Here is a 20,256-nt window from a genome sequence, read left to right as displayed (position 1 = left end):
ACATAACATAACATAGGTTCATTACTTCACTGTAGATGTTTGCCAGCCTGTGAAAATATAAGAATTAGGACTGTACCATCAATGTCGGGCAGAATAGTATTTACTTTTTCTATCAGATTTTAATTCTTTTTTTAAAAAAAACTGCCATGCTTATAAGGATGCTTTTTTCAGTGTTGAATACCAATATGCTTACTCCTTAAAAAATGATGATCATTTAAGCATCCTGGGAGGATGGCATATCATCATTCTCAGGGGCGCTTGTGGCCATATTTGGAATGCCCACAAAAACAGCCACTAGGCTTTTAGCCACTTGGAGTAGCTGTTACCTCTGTGTGTGTGTGTGTGTGTGTGTGTGTGTGTGTGTGTGTGTGTGTGTGTGTGTGTGTGTGTGTGTGTGTGTGTGTGTGTCCGTCTGTCCGTCCGTCCGTCCGTCCGTCCGTCCCTTAGTTGGTGGCAGGGCAGGGTCCTGGAGGTGGTTAAATGAGAAAGATTATGCTTGCTGGCTGAGTGGGTGGGTTGCACTTGATTTGTCTCCCTCCCCGCCTTCCTTACCAGCGAAGAGACCACCACTGCTATCTTATGGAAAAAATGAATTATTCTACTACCTCTGTATGTGTGTGTTTATTTTTAATATTGTTTTAGTCTACTTAGATGTGCAGCAGCCAAGGCCAGCACCGTTTTTTTAAAAAGTAACTGAAATGTAACTGTAGTGATTACTTTTGAGAAAAAGTAGAGTAATCAGTTACTTTCAGAGCAGTACTTTTTTGGGCCATGTAACTGTAACTGTAATGTATTACTTTTTTAAAGTAATCTTCCAAGCTCTGGTCTCAAGTTTCACCTGAGGAGTCATTTGTTCAAATGTGGCCACATGATATTGCTCATCAACAAATGGTTTATCTCATCAGAAAGAGAAAGCTAGATCAAGCTTTTTGACACGTTTTTAAGATGTGGCCATAGTGGTGTCTTGGACTAGGACTGGAAGATCCAGGATCAAATGCTAACTCAGTCAAGAAGCTCAGTGGTGAGGTTGGGGGGGGGAATGGGAGGGGGAGAGAACCATGTCCACTGTCTTGAGCACCTAGGATGAAAGGCGGGCTTTGAATATAAATGAATACATTAGAGCAGTTTCTAGCAAATGCTTGTCTCATGAAACTTGAGGTGATAGGGTCCCTGCCTGACTAATGTGCCATTTCAGTAATGCACTTTTTAATCAGGCTGGGATCTGAGACACTTGGGTTGAAATGCCAGCTCCACCAGAGGCATTGGGTGATCTTGGACAACTCAGATGATAGAATGTAAGAGAAGATGAGTCCTGCTGCATCAGACCAAAGGCCTTAGTCTCCTCACTGGGAACAGTAACCCTCTGATACTGAATGTGATATATAGCCATCATAACTAGTAGCAATGGATAGCTTATCCTCCATGAATTTGTCTAACCCATTTTTAAAGCTTCCCAGGTTGGCCATCGCTACATCTTGTATTAACAAATATCATAGCCTCCAGACTGTCAGTATTTTCCAGAAGGGAGTCAAGTGTATACCAGAAAAGCTGGTTTGTGCAATTAAAGTGAATTAAAACATTATGTTACCCTAACACAACAAATTCATTTTAAAATTCCCCCCCCCAAAATCCAGACTTTTTGCAGTTAGAAAAGTGAAAAGGAAATGCCTTGAAAAGTGTGGGATGAACAAGCAAATCAGGATGAATGCTCATTGTTTTATAATCTTCCTGCAAACAAATCAGGATGAATGCCCAAATAAGACTGGCCAGTCAGGGTAAATGCTGAATAAACAGGTCATGTGGAAAAGCACAGAGACATCCTGGAAAGAAAACCTTAGTACTATTACCATTCACCCAAAAGTTAAATCATTACTTCTGTTTAGGGCAGTCACTATCTTTCTCTTCCTGCCTCCCTAGAATAGTATAGAAGTTAAAGGTTATTGAGGCCATTCTTAAACTAAAGTAACTGTTCATGTTGTGAACATGGCTAAAGACTCAGCTCCCTTTCTGTACAGTAGAAACATTGGCAACCTAGGCCATTGAGTTGTTGTGGAAATGAATAATTCAAGTAGGAAATATGCTACAGAAATGATAATTATATGAATGTCTGTTCCTCGCTACAGGGCTAGCCTAGTGCCATGTTCATGAAAACATGTTTGCATACAGCCCATCCTAAGTATTTGCTTGCCAGTGCATTGACACAGTCTTACACTTGCTGCTCTTATTCCTTTAAATATGACCCCTATTCAAAGACAAAGGGGGATAATTTACTAATGACAGATGAGGAGCTAGGCAGCTTTTAGAAAGCATTCCCCGCGAGCCATAAAAAAGAATTATTTCTGTTTTATAGAGTAATTGGATAAGGATTGATTTATTATTTACGAAGAGGACTCAGAAAGGAGTCACAGGTGTGGATAAAGAATATACTACCCTCTCCTCTCTCCCCACCCCACTAAGGATTTGAAGGTCTGAACTGTGAAATCAACTTTGATGACTGCTCCTACAGCTTCTGTGAAAACAATTCAACGTGTTTAGATCTGGTTGCAGACTACGCTTGTGTTTGTCCTCCAGGCTTCACTGGTAAGGCATTACTTAAGACTTTAAATGTAACAATAAATATTTAAAGACACCATTATATCTTCCAAAAGTAAAAGTAAATAAGTGGCCATGAACACATTTTAGACATTGTCTTACTGCTAATAAAAACAGAATAAGTAACACTTTACCATCAGGCCCATCAATTATGTTCCTTAATCCTCTGACCATCAGATGAAAATTGGAAATGCTGACATTAATGTTTCTGAGTTAATTGACCGGAACTTGAAAAAATACTCATGACTTTTTCATAACTAACCCACCTGATGGGAAAGACTGGTAACTGGTTCAAGTACACACTGCGCTCAAACAAGTAATGATATTTCCACACATAAAATAAGTTTACCTTCGTGCCCTTCTCATGATTTGGGTGAAAAATCATTGTTTGAACAAAGATGTTGGACTAGATGAGCTCTGATCCCATAGGGCTCTTGTTACGCTCTTCATCAAAGGAGGCACTGTCAATTACATTCTTGTCTAAAGCCTACCCTCACCCCCAGCCCATCCACCACCATCACCATTCCTTAGCAATGTTTGTTTTGGAGTGTGTGACAAAGAGTAGAAATAGGCCACTAATATACATTCCTCCAGTAGCTGGGGTGTGGTGGCCCTCACTTGACCTCCCAACAGCTGAGTTGCTGCTGCTTACCAAAGAGTGAGGGAGGACCAAGGCAGCAGAGAGCTCAGTGTAGTGCAAACACACTGCAGAGCCAATCTGATGATCCTGCTAGTGTAATTGCACTGTGCTGACCTCCCTGTCACCTCGGCCCTCTCCTTCCCAGTAAGCAACATTGACTCAACTGTCAGGAGGTCAGGTGAGCACTGCCACCGCACCATACCATCCACTATTCTCCAGTAGTCATCTTGTATAGACATCTACCTGTGGTGAAAATATGACCCCTATTTTCCCTTTGGTCTAAGATGCTTATCAAAAGCACTGCACGCATTCTTTACTTGATCCTTTGAAATCCTTAGGGATGGAGACCCTTAGGTCCAAAGCTCAGGTACAGCCCTTTAGGCCTTTCTATGTAACCCTTAGGACTCTCCCCAGGTCACACCCCTCACCATTCCTGCTCCACACCCTCCTCATACATGCTTTTGCCTGGCACTACTGAGTCCTATTATAATGACTCTTGCTTACCAGGATGGAGGATGGAGAGACATCCGGGGGTGGGAGGCACTGTAGAAACCTTTGACTTATTGCACGGTTGGAATCTGGTGTATTATATAAAGGAAGAATCACATCCATAGTTCTGCCCACTTTTTGCCTGGTGCCTCACCCACCACTAGCACTGAGTTCCTGAAAGTTTGCTCATAAGGCAACACGTTCCTTGAGCTCAAAATATGTGATAATATAATCAATAAATAAAGGTGTGGCCAAATGTGAAACCAAAAAGGGTCATGTGAGAAAATAGGAGAGAAAAATAAAGTTAGAAGACCAAAGAGCAGCAACACAATATCCTGGGAATCAGAAGATAGAATCCCTAAAATATGCACAAGTGAAGGCATCCTACTAAAGGCCCTAATCCGAGCTTGGAAAAGTTACTTTTTTGAACTACAACTCGCATCAGCCCAATCCAGTGGCCATGCTGGCTGGGGCTGATGGGAGTTGTAGTTCAAAAAAGTAACTTTTCCAAGCTCTTGCCCTATGTTTCAAGGACCTTCAAGAGGCTTCATATACTAAACTAACCAGTTAATTTCTCTGTAAAGATTAAGAGTGGTGCTATCAGTGAGTTGCATAAAATTAAAGGGAAAATCAATTATGGTTCAATAACACAATTTTCTTTCCCTGTTAGAAATTAACCAAAGTGCCTTGTTTACATGAAATCAGAGACATAATTTGCTGAAAGTTTCTCATCTGCAAATAATTAGCATGATTTCTTTAATTAGAACTAAAGCTTAAGAGTTGAAATCATCTGGAGGAAATATGTTCATTCATCAACTAAGAATAAAATGAGATGAAATGAGACTTGTTCTTTCCTTTTGTGGGTGCTGTTTAGGGAATGCCACTAAGTTTTTTTTATATTTTCAGATTTCAGTTGGTGTCCTTTATTTTGGAAACAAGAAAATGAAAACAATATCTTCACCTGTGACATAGCTGTAATTTAACATATTAAGAAATTCTTTTCTGATCATGGTTGAGATAATCTAAGCAAAGTAATAAATAATAATAGCAAGAACCACAAATTGTTTTCTCAACTGAATGACAACAAAAACCCAGTCAGGTGTTCTAGTCTTGTGATTATAACACAGGCTTAAAAGTAATAAAAATAACACCCTTGGATTAATTTCTGCTCTTGAAGGAGCAAAACCTTAATTCCATGGTTCTACTGAGTTTATATTTTCAAGTCATTAGCGTTCAGTCTTACCTTCCCTCAGTTTACTCACTCTAAAATGGGAATAATAGTGACTAGGCACTCAGGCATTTTGTAAACATATACATAGCAGGGTCTGTAAAGCACTTAAAACATGATAATTGTGTTTTATGCTTTATCAATTCTTATGCATGTTTTTTGAAAGACCTAGGTAGCTGGTCTATTATTACCATTTTACAGATAGGAAACTGAGATTGAGTGCTAGTAAGACAATGGATAGTCAGCCAATGGAGTCTAGAACCCAAGTATTAAGAGTGCCCACTTGCTACAAGATTTGCCTTATGCCTGTATATATAGCATTAGGAAGAAATCCAGTCTGCTCTGTATCTGTGTCTTTTTGATTCAACTTGTTATTCTGGTCCAGAACAGATCTGAAGCTCTGTTCTTTCCCATTGACTATGAATGGAGAATCTTAAAATAGTTTTAACTTTTCACAGAAGTGGATGAATTTTGCATGCAAAAAAAGCCCTCCAGAGTGGATTAATTCTGCTAAAATGCAAGCAGATCTATCAAAGGGTTTTGTACCTTAAAGTTTATTTTTTTTAAAAAAGAAAAGACTAAGTATCTTTTTAATTTTCTGTCAGAACTGCATGCATTGTACCATCGTGATGGAGATGAAGCCTACCATCTTTCAGTGGTTCTACAAAAACAGACTTAAATATTTTGTGGTGGATAAAATAGAAATCACTTAACCTCTCTTAATTTTGTGGCTAACCAGTCTGAAAACTGTGGAAAATAGTAGGTTGGCAATGAGGAACTTAACTGACAGCACTGAGTGTACTTAAGGGGCAAGTAGACTTAGCTGAGTGGATAAAAAAGTATCAGACCTTGCAGGAGGAGGGGAGAAAGCTTGAATAAAAATATTAATAATACTGGACAGCAAGAATTCATTGTAATGGATCATAGGTACCCTAAAACTGAAAAATGGAGGATAAAATTGGGGGGGGGACACATGGAGGAGAAAACTCCCCAAAAAATGGAAATGAATAAACACACACACATACACACATGCTTGCCGCAGCAACTAGGGTGGGAACTCTAAGAGAAGTTTGCACTAACCTAAGGAAAAAATAATAGAAAACAAACAAAATGAAAAACAAAAAACTAAAACTGGTATATGTTGGGAAATTGTTGTAAACCGCCCAGAGAGCTTCGGCTATGGAGTGGTATACAAATGTAATTAATAACAACCACCACCACCACCAAAGGGGATTTGAATAAAAAGGAACAAATAAATCACACACATCACCCTGCAACTGAACTGAGGGAGAGAACTGAGGGGAAGCGGAATGACCCCTATACCAAGCTCTTCTAAACGTTTTCAAACTAAGAACCAAACTAATACAAACTGTGGGGAGGGAGATTGGAAAGAAAAGAAGGAAAAACAGAATGAAAACAAATTGATCAAAGTTTTAATTTTAATTGTTTGTAACTGGTAAAGATGCCAATAGCCCACCAATCTTCTGAATGTCCAGTTTCCCTTCAACATCCCCCCCCAAATCACTATGATTAGAGTGCCCTGGGGAAAAATTCACTGTGACAACCTAGACCTGTCCATCAAATCATCATATAAGTACCAGCATCTCATTTTTCTTACCTATGGATCATGATTAAGGAGAGAGACATTCCCCACAATTCCAAGCTTGAATGACACACTAAACCAAACCTGGGCTTTTTGTTCTAAAAGAACCAGGGAGGAGCAAAGTGGCTACAAGCTCCTCTCTAGAAACCAGAACATTTGAGTGGGCCTGGCTTTCTCTGACGTGTGAACCAGGCCAGTGTGGTTAATGTTACCTTTTATATCCCTGCAATGCCATTGGAAGTGTTCTGGGAGAAGAAATGGGTTTAAGTCTTGACAGCCATAAAATTGTAATGCTTCTACAGCATATTTATATATCAGGATGGGAGGATAGAGTTGTTCATAGCAAATGCTGGGATTAGTGGCAAACTGTAAAGGTGCTATGGATGTTAGAAGTATGTTTGTTGCTGTTTTTGTGTGTAGTATTATACAGCCACGAGAGTGGCTGTATACTATAGTCAGCGGGGATTTTTCGCATTCCGCAATGTTAAATGGAAAATACGCCCCATGCCATTCTGATGCTTCCCATAAGCTCATTTCAAAACAAAACCTTACATAACTTATAGTCCTGAACTCAGAAATGCTTGCTTAACAACCCTGTCAATTTTCACGGCGATACACAAAACAGTCAGAGAGAATAGACAGTTCAAAGTGTAAAAAGAGAGAGAAAAACCTCAGAGCCCTTTTAGACTTTTTTCTCTGAGAGTTAAAATTTGTTGTTATTCATTAAAAATCAGCCATGTTCACAGAGTACCTGTAATCCTAATACTGACGTTGCCCCATACTCTGACCTTCATCTGCTGCAGTTTAAAAGGTAAAAAAAAATGCCTGGCTGATTTTTAATTAATTTAATAAATTTTGGCTGGGACCCAATCATACCGTGGAGCATGCTCGGTAAGGACCAACTGTCAGTGTTCTAAAAGCCTCACAGCTGTTGGGCTTGGCTAATAAGAGGGCCACACCCACACCAGACTTGATTTTACTTGAGACAGTCATGGCTTCCCTCAAAGACTCCTGGAAAGTGTAGTTTGTGAAGGGTGCTGAGAGGAGACTCCTATTCCCCTGAGAGAATGGTTCAACAGTCAGCCACTCTGACTAAAGGTCTGTGAGAGAAACAGGGAGTCTCCTAGCAACTCTCAGCACCCTTCACTAACTACACTTCCCAGGATTCTTTGAGAGAAGCCATGATTGGCTTTGAGCCATGGCTTTGAGAGAAGCCATGATAAATTGTTTTAAATTGTTTTTAAAAGATGTGTTTTTAAATTTGTATATTTGTTTTTAATGTTTTTATTTATTGTAAACCGCCCAGAGAGCTTCGGCTATGGGGCGGTATATAAATACACTAAATAAATAGATAAATAAATAATGATTGTGCAAAGTGTAATAGAGGCCTGGTGTGGATGTGGTCAGGGACTAGGGTTGCCAGGTCTCCGGTTTTCTGCTGGAGACTCCGGCAAAAGGACAGATCTCCGGCTTTTGTGTGTCTTCCTCTCCCGCACTCTGTCACATATTCCCCCATGCTGCTTAAACAAGAGAGAAAGTGTGCATGCGCATGCACGCGCCTGCTGGGTGACCATGCTTTCGGCACCCACCTCCTCGTTCCTTTCATCCCAAGCTCGCACTCCTAGCCGTTAAGCCTTTTGGCAGCTGAAAGAGAGAGAGGGGGGGGGGAAAAAACCACCCCCAACGGCGGCTCCACCTCTCGCGAGTGGGCATTGGCCGCCACCTCTTTCTTCCTTTTCATTGGATGCTAGGCTTTAAGAGGTCCTCCCAATTGGCTCTTCTGGTTTTGGATACCAGATTCAAAGGTTTTTAAAGTAGCCGTTAAAGAAATTCCGCCCGCAGAAGCTGGCAGTGGCTGAGAAAAAGACACCAAGGAGAGCCACGTTAGGGGAAAAAGAATTAAAAGGGCAGCTCTAGCCAGCGACTCGTCCGTTTCAGGTACTGGGAGAGGATATAAGGAAAGGGAAGGATGAAAGGGAAAATAGGTGCCTGCCTACAAAGCATGTGGTGTTCTCCCGGGTTAGGGCTGAGGTGAGGACTGGATTCCCCCAGGGACGCAAGATAAGCTGTATTACCTATGAAGGGTTTTTAGGTCATGTCATTCTTCCCTGTGCAGTACACTAGAGTTCCTCTGTCATGTAACAATACTGCATAAAGACATAGCTTACACAATGGCTTGCACACCCACGTAATAAACTGTAAGCATTCTTTTGTCCTGTTCTGTGTTCTAGCAATAAATGTTAATACATTAGAATGACCTTCACACACACACTCCTTTCTCTCAATTCCCGCTTCCACATCTCCTTCAGTCTCCCTTTTCTTCTTATTTAGTCCTGCCGATCTGCCTTTTCTTTTCTTCATCCACCCCCCCCCCCAGTTTCTTCGACCCTCGTGTTCTGGGATTTTCGGCTTTTCCTTCCATTCCTTTTCTCCTATCTAGTCCTTCGCCGCCGCCCCTCTGTGTCTACCAGTCCATACACTCGCCCTTTTAGTGCTCCTGTTGAACTTCTGTATGTCTGTCGTGTCTATCTATTTACTTCAACCGGTCTGTCCGTCAGACAGACCCATCCACCGATCGTGCTTTTCTTCCACCTGCCTGTCCCTCCATCCTCCTGCCAGCCAGCTGGTCAGCCTCAGCCTCCCTTCCCTTCCCCTTCCCTGCTGGTCCCCGGCCGGCCCATGCGGTGCCTGGGGTGCACGCCTCCGCCGCCTGCGGTGCAGCCACTTGCGGCTGTCAACCTCTCACTCAGCCCCTCCCTGCCAATTGCAGCTCTCACACGCACCCTCTCTCACACACACGGTGCCGGGAGGGAGCGCGGCGGCACAGTCAGACAGGCGGAGCCAGACTCGGCGAAGCTGGCGGGCGAACACTCACACCCGGAGCCGCCGCCACGCCTGCGTGCCCACACACCGAGCGAGGCAGCCCGAGCCACTGCTATAGTCGGCTGCGGCAATAGATAAAGAATATGCATATATGTGTATCACTTATGTTTCCTGCCAGTAGCATACTATCGTCATTGTCTGTGGGCTCGTGCTGACTGGCCAACAAAGAGGAGTATCCACTGTCCTCCTTTCCATTGTCCATTTCACTAGCATTCCCAACATGCCTCCACAAAATTTGTTGTTTTTCTTTGTTATTATGTACCAGCAGGCGAGGGAAGGGAAGGGAGGCCGGCCGATGCCAGCCTTGCCCCCCCAATCGGGGGCTTGGCGGGCGGGGAGAGGAGGCCAGTAGCCTTTGGGAGCCCTGAATTGAGGGGGGGAGGATGAAAGAGAGCCCCCTTCCTAGCCGGCTCACCCCTTTTTCCCAAGGGAAAGAGGAGGGGGCACAGGATTCCGGGGTGGGGGTCCGTTGCATTGCGCGAGGGGGCAGGGCAAGGCAAGGCGAGGCGAGTGGGTGGCAGCAGCTGCCTGCTGCGGCGCTTGGCACATTCCCGGTTGCTAGAATGTGGGCAGGAGGGCATACATGTCGCTATTACCAGGGAAAGGGGCGGGCAGAGAGAGAAAGGGAGAAGCGACGGGGGAGGGGAGGGAGATCTCGGGGCGAGACATAACACGAAAGCGAGGAAACGGGTTCCAAAGTGGACAGGGAAGGACACACTGTTCACTGTGGACTTTCACCGTTAAAACCATTTGGAACAGAAAAAAGATCAGAAGAGCTCTGTATTGCTAATTACAATAAGGAGTTTTGTAAAGACTGCACTAAACAGTATCAGAAGCTATTGTATAGTGACCAGCACTATGGAAGCCCCAAGAGTGTTGACATCAAAAGTGAAGGAAAACCTCTACATAATAACAAAGAAAAACAACAAATTTTGTGGAGGCATGTTGGGAATGCTAGTGAAATGGACAATGGAAAGGAGGACAGTGGATACTCCTCTTTGTTGGCCAGTCAGCACGAGCCCACAGACAATGACGATAGTATGCTACTGGCAGGAAACATAAGTGATACACATATATGCATATTCTTTATCTTTTAAGGAGGCAAGTCCTAAATAGGGGGTGGGGAAGAGAGAACACACACCTCTGCATTATTTTAGAACAATGAAATGGTATATAAATAGTCCCCTGAAAATATATGTAGGTGACATTGTGTACTTTGTAAAGCCAGAAGCAAGTAAGCTAGATTAAATGTTCCCTAAAAATGTTGAACTGACCTGGCAGACCAGGGTTTGAATCTCCACACAGCCATGAAGCTCACTGGGTGACCTTGGGCCAGTCACTGCCTCTCAGACTCAGAGGAAGGCAATAGTAAACCACTTCTGTCTGAATACTGCTTACCATGAAGATCCTATCTGGGATCAACTTGAAGGCAGTCCATTTCCATTTTGCATTACCCTAAGCTTGTGAGAAAGAATGACCTTGTCACTTCAGATGGACCTAGGAACACCCTATTTTAGATAAGATTTCTATTTTAATCTCCAGAGAATTTTTTTTTAACGGTATGCTCCAAGCAACTGTGGTTGATACAATGTATCATATTTAATGATGTCACTAGGGCCCACCCCGTGATGTCACTAGGGCCCGCCCCGTGACATCACTAGGGCCCGCCCCATGATGTCACTAGAGCCCGCCCCCATTTTCTCAGGTTTTTGGATGGTTCCGACCTGGCAACCCTATCAGGGACAGCTTTGTTTTAAATTTGGGTGGGAGGTAGGGTTGCCAGGTTCAGGGCCTGAGACCCAGTATCTTTAGGAGAAGAGAAAGTCAGCCAAGTGCTGGTGTTCTTGCAACATTGTAATGGGAAAAACCACAAGGTAGAATTGTCCCTTCCCCCTGCCCAACTGTGAAAGATACAGAAGACGTCTTCGTTGGCAGGCCCAGCCTGGTCAGTTTTACCTATCCTAATCATGATTGCATAGGAGTATATCCGATTCAACTCAATAATCATACAAATGATCAGATGCTTTTTCCCTCCTTCCCCTTTCTCCTACCCTCTTCCTTCTTCCACCTTCCCTGCCCACTCACCATATGCTCAGAGGCACATGTTACCAAATTCTTCCAAGCTACACAGCAAGTGGATTGGACTGTGAAAGACCAACCCAAATTGTGTTTGCATTTTGACAACTTTGTAGGGCAGTACAATATCTCAGAGAGGAGTTCAGGTCTCCTGCTCCCCTGGTGCATTCACTATAGCTGCCCAATTTCCCTGCTTTTTAAAGTTTGGTAGAAATATCTGTGGGCTATAGGTACATTCTTAAACCGCAAGGTTTTTTGCCTATTACTGAATTATTTTTAACAAAGCAAGCTTCTTGCTGAGTTGTTGCTGAGCAAGGACAGGGTGCTAGTTTGAGATGGTGCAGCTAGTGGCACAGTGGCAGCCATTTTAAAATGTCCATGAAATCGGGCTGCCCATTTTGCCTCTAGTTAGTTGGTCTTCACTGGGGTCCATTATTACTTGCCTGTAATCATAATGTGTTTTCATGTCTGGATTTATAAATAACTTAGATTTTTTTTAAAAAAAGGTTGTAGCAACACTATGCTAACTACAATTATAATGTAGCAAATGTGATTCTATAATAACATTACAAAATATGTTTGTAAATACTTCCTTATTCTTTTTGCATAACCCTGCCTATAAAAAGATTTAATTTAGTTAACTTTATCTATGATCTATAAAAAATCATTTTCTTTAAAGCTGCCAGGCAGACATAAAATACAATGTTCCCAACCAGGAAAAGTTAAATTATGTAGTTGTCACTTGGATTATGAAGTAGCTTTTTTGCTATCCCAAACCCTACATGATTTATAGTTTTAATGTTTCATTTTCTTTTCCGTCAGACAAAAACTGTTCAATGGACATTGATGAATGTCCCTTCAAGCCCTGCAAAAATGGAGCCAGTTGCCATAATTTGATTGGCGAATTTTACTGTAACTGCTTGCCAGGTAGGTGCTCAGGTGGTACGTGGGTGAAAAGTTGAGACAAATGTCCAGGACAGAAATAGAACTAATTTCTTCAGATGCATTATTTTAGATTCAAATTTGCTTTGTGCATGCCCCTCCGCCCTCATCACCCCCACACAGAAGCTGTACAAATGTTCTTGCAATACACAGCACATTTATTATTAGGACAGCATCCTCTATTTTTATGAATTTGCTTGCAGACCATGTCGCTTGAATACCTATCTGAAAATGAGGTGTTGCATACTAATGAAGAGAGGTTATTTTATATGAAAATATGAACTGCATTCCTAATAGATCCTGCAGGGTGTTCCAAATCTAAAACCTTTAAATATGGTAATATGCTGATCTGCAGGACACAATTGTAGAAGAATTCTGTTGCACGTAGAGTCTGCTGGAAAAACAACCAACCTTGTCCCTTAGCCTTTCGGACTTGTAAGGTTTTAGCTTGTTGAGTTGTGTTTCCATTTCTTCAGTCAACTTTCTTTTTTAAAGACAGGCATTTGGTACTTCAAATTGATTTAAATTGTTAATCACAATACCTATGGCTCTCTCTTGCACTCTCTTTCCCCCCTTTTTTCATATAATGCCATGTTTTGTTTTGGTCATGCAGTGATTTCTATGAACTCCCAGTATAGGGCATGACTTGGAAACTAAGGACATATTCCTAACTTCTCCCCTACCCAACTAGCAGGACTGTACTGAGTGGCTGAGCACTGCTGCATCAGCCACCCTGCCTCTCCCAGGGCAAAAGGTGGAAAGGACAAAAGATTGCTGATTCAGCCTGGAGCTGGCACAGTCATTGGGCCTGGATCCAAATAGATCCTGGGCCAACTCAGCCTCTCCCTCTCCCCATCTCTGGAATGCCATAGTTTGGCTTATTGTGTAGTGCAAACTGGGCCATAGTTTGAGGAATTGGAAGGAAGGTCTACAGTTCAACCCTGTAATTTGATGTTCCAGTTCTATAAGTACTTACAGCAAAGTGCAGGGCCAGCACCAGGCTGGCTGGGTCCTTGGGCACCAGCCTGTCCCGGGCATGTGGCTCCTGCCTGTTCCACCTACTTCTCTCCTGTGCTCTGCTGCCTCACACACTGTGAACACAGGGCTGCCATCAACCAAGATGGCAGCAGAGGCGTCTCTAAGAGGCTGATGCCTCTGCCGCCATCTTGGTTGATGGCATGCATGCACAGTACAGTACGTGTGGGCATATGTGTACCATCAACCAAGATGGCAGTAGGGGCATCAACCCCTTAAAGAATTGTCTGCCGCCATCTTGGTTGATGGCAGCCCTATGTGCTCAGCGAGTATAGCATGCACAGCATCAGAACACAGGAGTGAGGTAAGTGGAGCAAGCAAACAGGCGGATGGCCTGGAAGCTCTGTCCCTGCGCATCGTGGATGGGGAGCACTACTCTCCCAACCTAACGAGGGGCCCTTCAGGTTTCCAAGATTAGGGACTTAAATGGAAAGGGGAAAGGTGTTCAAAGGCCTTTTCCAAGTCTCCCCACGTTTCCCTTTTAAGTCTCTGCAATCAGGAACTTAAAGGGGGAGGGAGACTTGTAAAAGGTTTTAAGACAGCCCCCACAATGCTATTTGAGTAAACAAGAGTGCAGGAGCTGTCTTAAAGCCTTTGCAAAAGTGTCTTTGAAATAGCTGTTGTGTTTGAGGTATTTCAAAGGGTGTTTTTACATAGGGCTTTCATCCCCACTCATTGGCTGATGAGTGGAGATTAAATCCTGTTGCCTTGGCTGTGCAGTATTGTTCCCTGCAATATACCCAGATCATACAGCCAGTCCAAGGTTAAACTTTGTCCTCCTAACCATCAGATGATGCCACTAATGACATCAGCTAATAGGCAGGTTGACATGGTTTGGGGGGAAATGGCCTCGGGGGCAAATTGGACCCACCCACTGGGGGGCCTTGATTGGCCTGGAGGCTGGAAGTTTCTCAACTCTGATCTACATTGTATAGTTCAAGCAGATACATAGAGTTATTCCGCACCTCCACCCTACAAAGTAAACGAGCACACAAGAGACAGAAGGCAAAGGAATAAAAGAAACGGGGGTGAAGATAGGAGAAGGCAACAGGGGAAGTAATTTCTGTGTAACAGCTTTTGTTTGTTCATATTTATTTATTGAAGCAGTTTATATCTGACCCTTCAAATGGATTCCCAGGGAGGCTGTTCTATGAAGCCTCTTTTGCTCTAGCAGAGGCTATGGACACATGCGGGGAAAAGTAGCTGGAAAGAGGGAGGGGGCTTCCAGACTGTCACTATTTTCAGGTAGGCTTCAATCACATTCTGGCAAATTCATGTTAGACAGCTATAGTTGATTGGGAATAGAGATGGCGGAAAAATCCAATCCAATCCAATCAAAATCAAGCATGGATTCTGTTACAGTTCGCACAGTGTACTTGCTTGGGGACCATAAGTGTTTGGTAAAGACTATGCCCTTTGATACTTCATCATAAATGCACATGCAACCATGAAGCTCCACGTGTGACCTTGTGATGGTTAAAAACAGAAGAGCCATGCAGTGTTGTGGTGAACGATATGTGGGGGCTGCTGGATGTTGGAGGACTAGTGAATGTGTCACTCGTTCACAGTCAAATGTAAGGGTAACTTGTCCACAGTATAAAAGTCCATTCAGAAGAACACAGTGCATAGTTTGCAATCCAAACATTACTTGATATTGAGGGAAATCATTTTTTAAAAACCCAGCAGTTAGCTAGGGCACTGCTGCCAATAATAATAATCAAGTTGGAGTTGGAGTAAACTTTCCATGTGTCACACAACAAACCTATGAGGTAGATTATTGTGTTCAGTTTTACCATAGCAAAAATAATTCTCAGCAAGCCTCATCATTTCGTTGTTTGTGGGTGAGGGAGCGGGGAGGAATAAACATGTTGTTTGTGTCCTTTCATCATCCATGTCCCACACAGTCAATGACCCTGTGGGCAGATGGCTACTTGATGGACAGTTAGCTGGCTCATTAATTTGTGAACAGAAACAACCAGGAAATATATGAAGATAGCATTAGCAATACAGGAAGCTTTGTTAGATACCTATGTAAGAAACCATTAAACTATTGTTAGGCTAGGCATCAGCAGTAACGTTAAATTCTGCCACAGTGACTTGGTGGGATGGCACAGATGTAGCTTGTGGATTGCAAACAGCCACGGACTGGGAAATGAAAAGGTCCGTCAGATAGCACACAGGAAAAACCATATGGCGAACTGCATTTGCAATTGAGAAGTCTTGCATAACAAACCTCATTCTCCAAAAGATTGTTCTCCTTGTGATGAGGAAAGTGATGGGAAAATGCACTGATTTGATGCAGCATCATGTAACCACCTGGCAAACAAATCAGATTTGAATGTTCAGTAGGTAGCTAGCATTGTCTAATTTCCATGCAAGCAAATCAGGGTGAATGCTCAATAAACAGTTTGCCTGGAAGTGCCCAGTTGCATGGTTAAGATGTAAATGAGGAAAGGATTTACCACACCCAGCCATCCTCCCCCTTTGCTGTGTTATTCAGTAGGCTACCCAGGGTCTCTCATCTGGGTCTGCCACCAAATATCTAATTCAAACCTATGTTTTAAATCTCATTTTACCATGAAATAAGGATACCAAACATTTTGTTTAAACCCCCCTCTTACAAACTCCTTCAGCATTCAACTTTTTTTTAAAAAAATGTTTTATTGATTTTTTAAGAATAAACAAACAGGCAAATACTCAATATCCCTCCCCCTTTTCTCCCTACCCCCTTTCCCCCCTCTAACCTTCCCATCCCCCTCCCTTTGCAGCTTAACTGTTACGTCTTTTTTTTCTTGCAAAATTTCAAGCAGGTACATAAAACTGAGACCATAGCCATCCAAGAACAAAACATTTCAGCATTCAACTTTTATGTCAGAAAGCCCAAGTAAATTTTAACGTGTTATGAGATTCTTATTTTTAAAAAGTTTCACAGCCACTCAAGAACAGCAAAAAGAGAAAAGGAAGTTACTTCCCGTGAAGAAGTTAATGTGCATATTCACGATTTAGACAAGGCAGTGAGCAGTGAAGCAGGATTTGCATATCTGATATAGCATATAGGTTGCTTTGGCCTACAGAGGGCTGACTGATTTTCAGAAGTAAACAATGTTAGTGAAATGAGCAAACTGATTTCAAAGCTGACTAATGCAATGTAATGCACATGGGGGGATTATCTCCCATCACACAGGCCACAATGATGCAGTGACTTTTCTTTTCTTTTCAAAGCTGGAGTATCATATTGCAATGAACAGCTTTGTGATATCCTCTAACAACTGTCTTGCTGTTTCTGCCGCTGTTTCTGCCTTGCTGTTTCTCATTATTCCTGTTCTTCAAGGCTACAATCCTGCACAGAGTCCTGCACATTGACTGCAGTGCAAATGTACAGGATAAGCAGCCTAGCTGTGTGCGGAATTGGACAAAATAAGATTCCTCTCTTAGTTCTGCTCAGAGCTTGGAAGTAATTCATTACAAGTAACAAATTACTTGTAATTCATTACTTTTTTAGGAACGAGTGGGTAATTTCTTTACATTTTGATTGTAATAGAACTAGGAGTAATTTTATTACTTTTGTGGAGTAATTGTAATGTTTCCAGCATTACTTTGGGGCATTACTTGAGGGGGGGAAGCAGGGGAAGTCTTCCACTCCTCTGATTTGTGGATGAAAATCATGTGCCTCAAACTGGACTTCTGTACAGTGTTGCTCTTCCCTCATGCTCTGTGGATGGGTAGGAGGCAATGAGGGAGGAGGTAGAGAGTGAGACAGGGTGGAGTGGAGAAAACAATTGTTTTAAAAATGGATGGTGATGGTGTAGAATGGAGTGGAGGGAAAAAGGAGCCAGAGGGCAAGAATATGGATAAAGGAGGAGAAGGAGGCAGCAGTAGAATGGAGATAAAGAACTGTGGAGGTGAAAGATGACAATGTGTGTGAATACTGTGTTTGCATTTGGCACACAAAGTGGCCTCCACCACCCTCTCTGCCTACTGTGCTGCATTTGCAGTATTTTAACTTTTTTGCATCTCAGGAGAAAATGTTTGCTTGGGTGAGTTTCCCTTAGTTGGTGGCAGGGCAGGGTCTGGGAGGTGGTTAAGTGAGAGAGATTATGCTTGCTGGCTGAGTGGGAGAGGGGGTTGCACTTGGTTTGACATGCAAAGATCTGAGCAGTGGCCTCTGCCTCCCTCCCCACCTCCCTTACCAGCGGAGAGACCACCATTGCTATCTTATGGATAAAAAGAATTATTCTACTACCTCTGTATGTGTGTGTTTATTTTTATTGTTGTTTTAGGGTACTTAGATGTGCAGCAGCCAAGGCCAGCACCTTGTGGGCGTTTTATTAAAAAAGTAACTGAAATGTAATTGTAGTGATTACTTTTGAGAAAAAGCAAAGTAATCAGTTACTTTCAGAGCAACTGTAATTGTACCGGTAATTACTACTTTTTGGGGCTATGTAATTATACCTGTAATTTATTACTTTTTAAAAGAAATCTTCCAAGCTCTGGTTCTGCTTCATTTATAGCCTTGATATCACTTAACATTTTTAGGCTACTTTCAAGCATTTATTTGAACACCTTGGTTCAAGTTGCTCAGTAAGTTGTATGTAATGATAGAGTTTATAATTTAAAGATATAGCCTTAGTATTAAGAAGCTGGTAACTTGATGACTTGCCCTAAGGTTACATGATGGAAGTTGCTGTGTGTCTTAGAGACTCTGAATAAAAAAGCTTTTTCAAGCCATTCTTCAATGCTCTAGTTTATCTATGGACCCAGAATCATTGCATTATGCACATAACTTACTAAAGCAAGGAAATCTTCCATTCACACCTTTTTTTGTTCCTTAGTAAATTGTGATGTCCCTCCGTGTGTACTCCCTCCAAGAGTAACAGCGCTCACTGTTACTAATGACCAATTAAGAGTTTTTAGGCTGTTTGAAACAAGCATAGTCCTGATCCACCCTTGCAAGAGAATGAGATAGTAGAATCTTATGGTAGATGGCAATAGCACTTCTGAATTTTCGATTGTGTGACATCAGGGAGAAAGTTTCTAGCACAGCTATCTACCCATGGTGATAGTCTTCTAATTGCAAGGAATTTTTCATACAGTAGAACATTCAAAATGTGATCCACCTACAGCTAAACTGGTTTCTTGTTGTTGTTTTTCCTGAGGAAACTTATGTGGGTTTTTTTTCTTCACCTCCTCTCCCCCAAGAAAACAAAGCCACTTTGGATATTTTTTCTAAATATTCTCTATTTTTTTGTGATGGCTGCTATTCCCCTCCCCCCCAACAAAAAAAAAGTCATGGAACGACACAATTCTATAGGGGTGTTCACACATTACATTCAGCAATCTGTGTACTTGTGTACAAAATAATTGAGCTCTACACTCACAAGTTATACACATGTAGCATTCATTGGGTGTATAGTCTGTATAGGCAGAAGTTGAGCTCTACAAAGTGTACAGTCTCACACAAACACTTCCACATGTGTAGAAGCAGCTTGTACCTATGCTAAACGTAATGTGTGAACAAACCTTAGAACGTCTCTCCTGCTTCATTCTGCAGCATGTATAGATCAGGCCTTAGAGACATTAAGTTCACATCTGGATTGGCTCTCCAAATTAACACACCATACGTCAAAGCACTATTATACCACTTTTAGTCATGGCTCCCCAAATGAATCCCAGGAAGTTGGAACTGTAGTTGGTTAAGGTGAGAATTGTTAGGAGACCTCTATTGTCCTCACAGAATTACATTTTAAACATAATTTAAATGCTTTAAATGTATGGTGTGGATGTGGCCATGGTTAAGATGGGGAATGGCAGGGTAGTCAGAAGGTTGGGATGTTCTATGGTAACTGTTGCCCTGGCAATGAGGATAAAAACCAGAAGTTACTGGCTCATCATTTCCAAAATACCGTTCCATATACTTCTTTCTACCTGTAAAAGGAGGAAAAGCTCTGAGAATAAGAACATATCAGTAGGTGGATATGCCCAGGGAAGACTTCATCAGGGCAGTCCGTACCAGTTATCTCCTAGGCTGGCTAGTGTGCAGGGTTAACAGGGTTCCCATCCACACTGGCTTCATTTGACTTTGCTGTATTGTACGTATTTCTCAATAAAGTTGTGTCTATGTATTACATACACAAATCATAGCATTTCAATACTAGTCACCAAGCCGGATTTTAAAAGTCCTCATCCAAAACCTTTCAGAAGTACCTTTTAGCACTTTTAGCAAGTATGCCAAAACTTGTACTACTTAAGTGTAGAGTGAACTGTAATACATATGCAGCCCCACATGCATTGAAGTGGATTTGTCTCTAGTCTGTTGATCTACCAGCAGACCATTGCACAATGCAGGAAAGACAAGAAATAGCACAGACCTCACTCTCTGTCATAGCCTAGATGATATGAGATCTCGCCCTTCTTTCGAAGAGAACACAGATGCTGACAACCACTTGTGAGGCCTACGGAGCTGGTTGATGACCCGTGATTTAAGTAGTAAGATCTTGGAACAGGATGGCCACAATCCAACATAGAGCTAGTCGTCAATACACATAAAATCTATGTTCCATGTCATAGAATCTATGGAGATCATAGAACATTGATGCTACTCAATAAAATGAATGCTAAAACCATGATTTTTAACGTTAAGGATTAAAGTACTCCACAACAAAATGAAAATTGTCAAATGAATATTGAAGGATGATCTAACAGTAAACTAAAATTATTCTGGCTGAATAGATAAAACAAAGTTGTATGAGTAGAAAATAAACGTTCACC

At 42.2% G+C, this 20,256-nt stretch overlaps 1 protein-coding gene across 1 annotated transcript in view; it reads left to right on the top strand.

Moving 5' to 3' along the window:
• The first annotated feature begins 2,433 nt into the window (after positions 1-2,433).
• LOC133384137 (protein eyes shut homolog) overlaps positions 2,434-20,256 on the top strand; it is an 84,646-nt gene continuing 66,823 nt past the window's right edge. The window contains exons 1-2 of the mRNA XM_061626066.1: positions 2,434-2,580; positions 12,334-12,438. Coding sequence (XP_061482050.1) covers positions 12,348-12,438 — 91 coding nt within the window. The 5' untranslated portion in view covers positions 2,434-2,580; positions 12,334-12,347. The remainder of the gene's footprint in view (positions 2,581-12,333; positions 12,439-20,256) is intronic.

This window comes from Rhineura floridana, chromosome 4, assembly GCF_030035675.1.
Source record: "Rhineura floridana isolate rRhiFlo1 chromosome 4, rRhiFlo1.hap2, whole genome shotgun sequence".
In the NCBI taxonomy this organism is placed as follows: Eukaryota; Metazoa; Chordata; class Lepidosauria; order Squamata; family Rhineuridae; genus Rhineura; species Rhineura floridana.
This window is presented reverse-complemented; position numbering and strand designations above follow the sequence as displayed.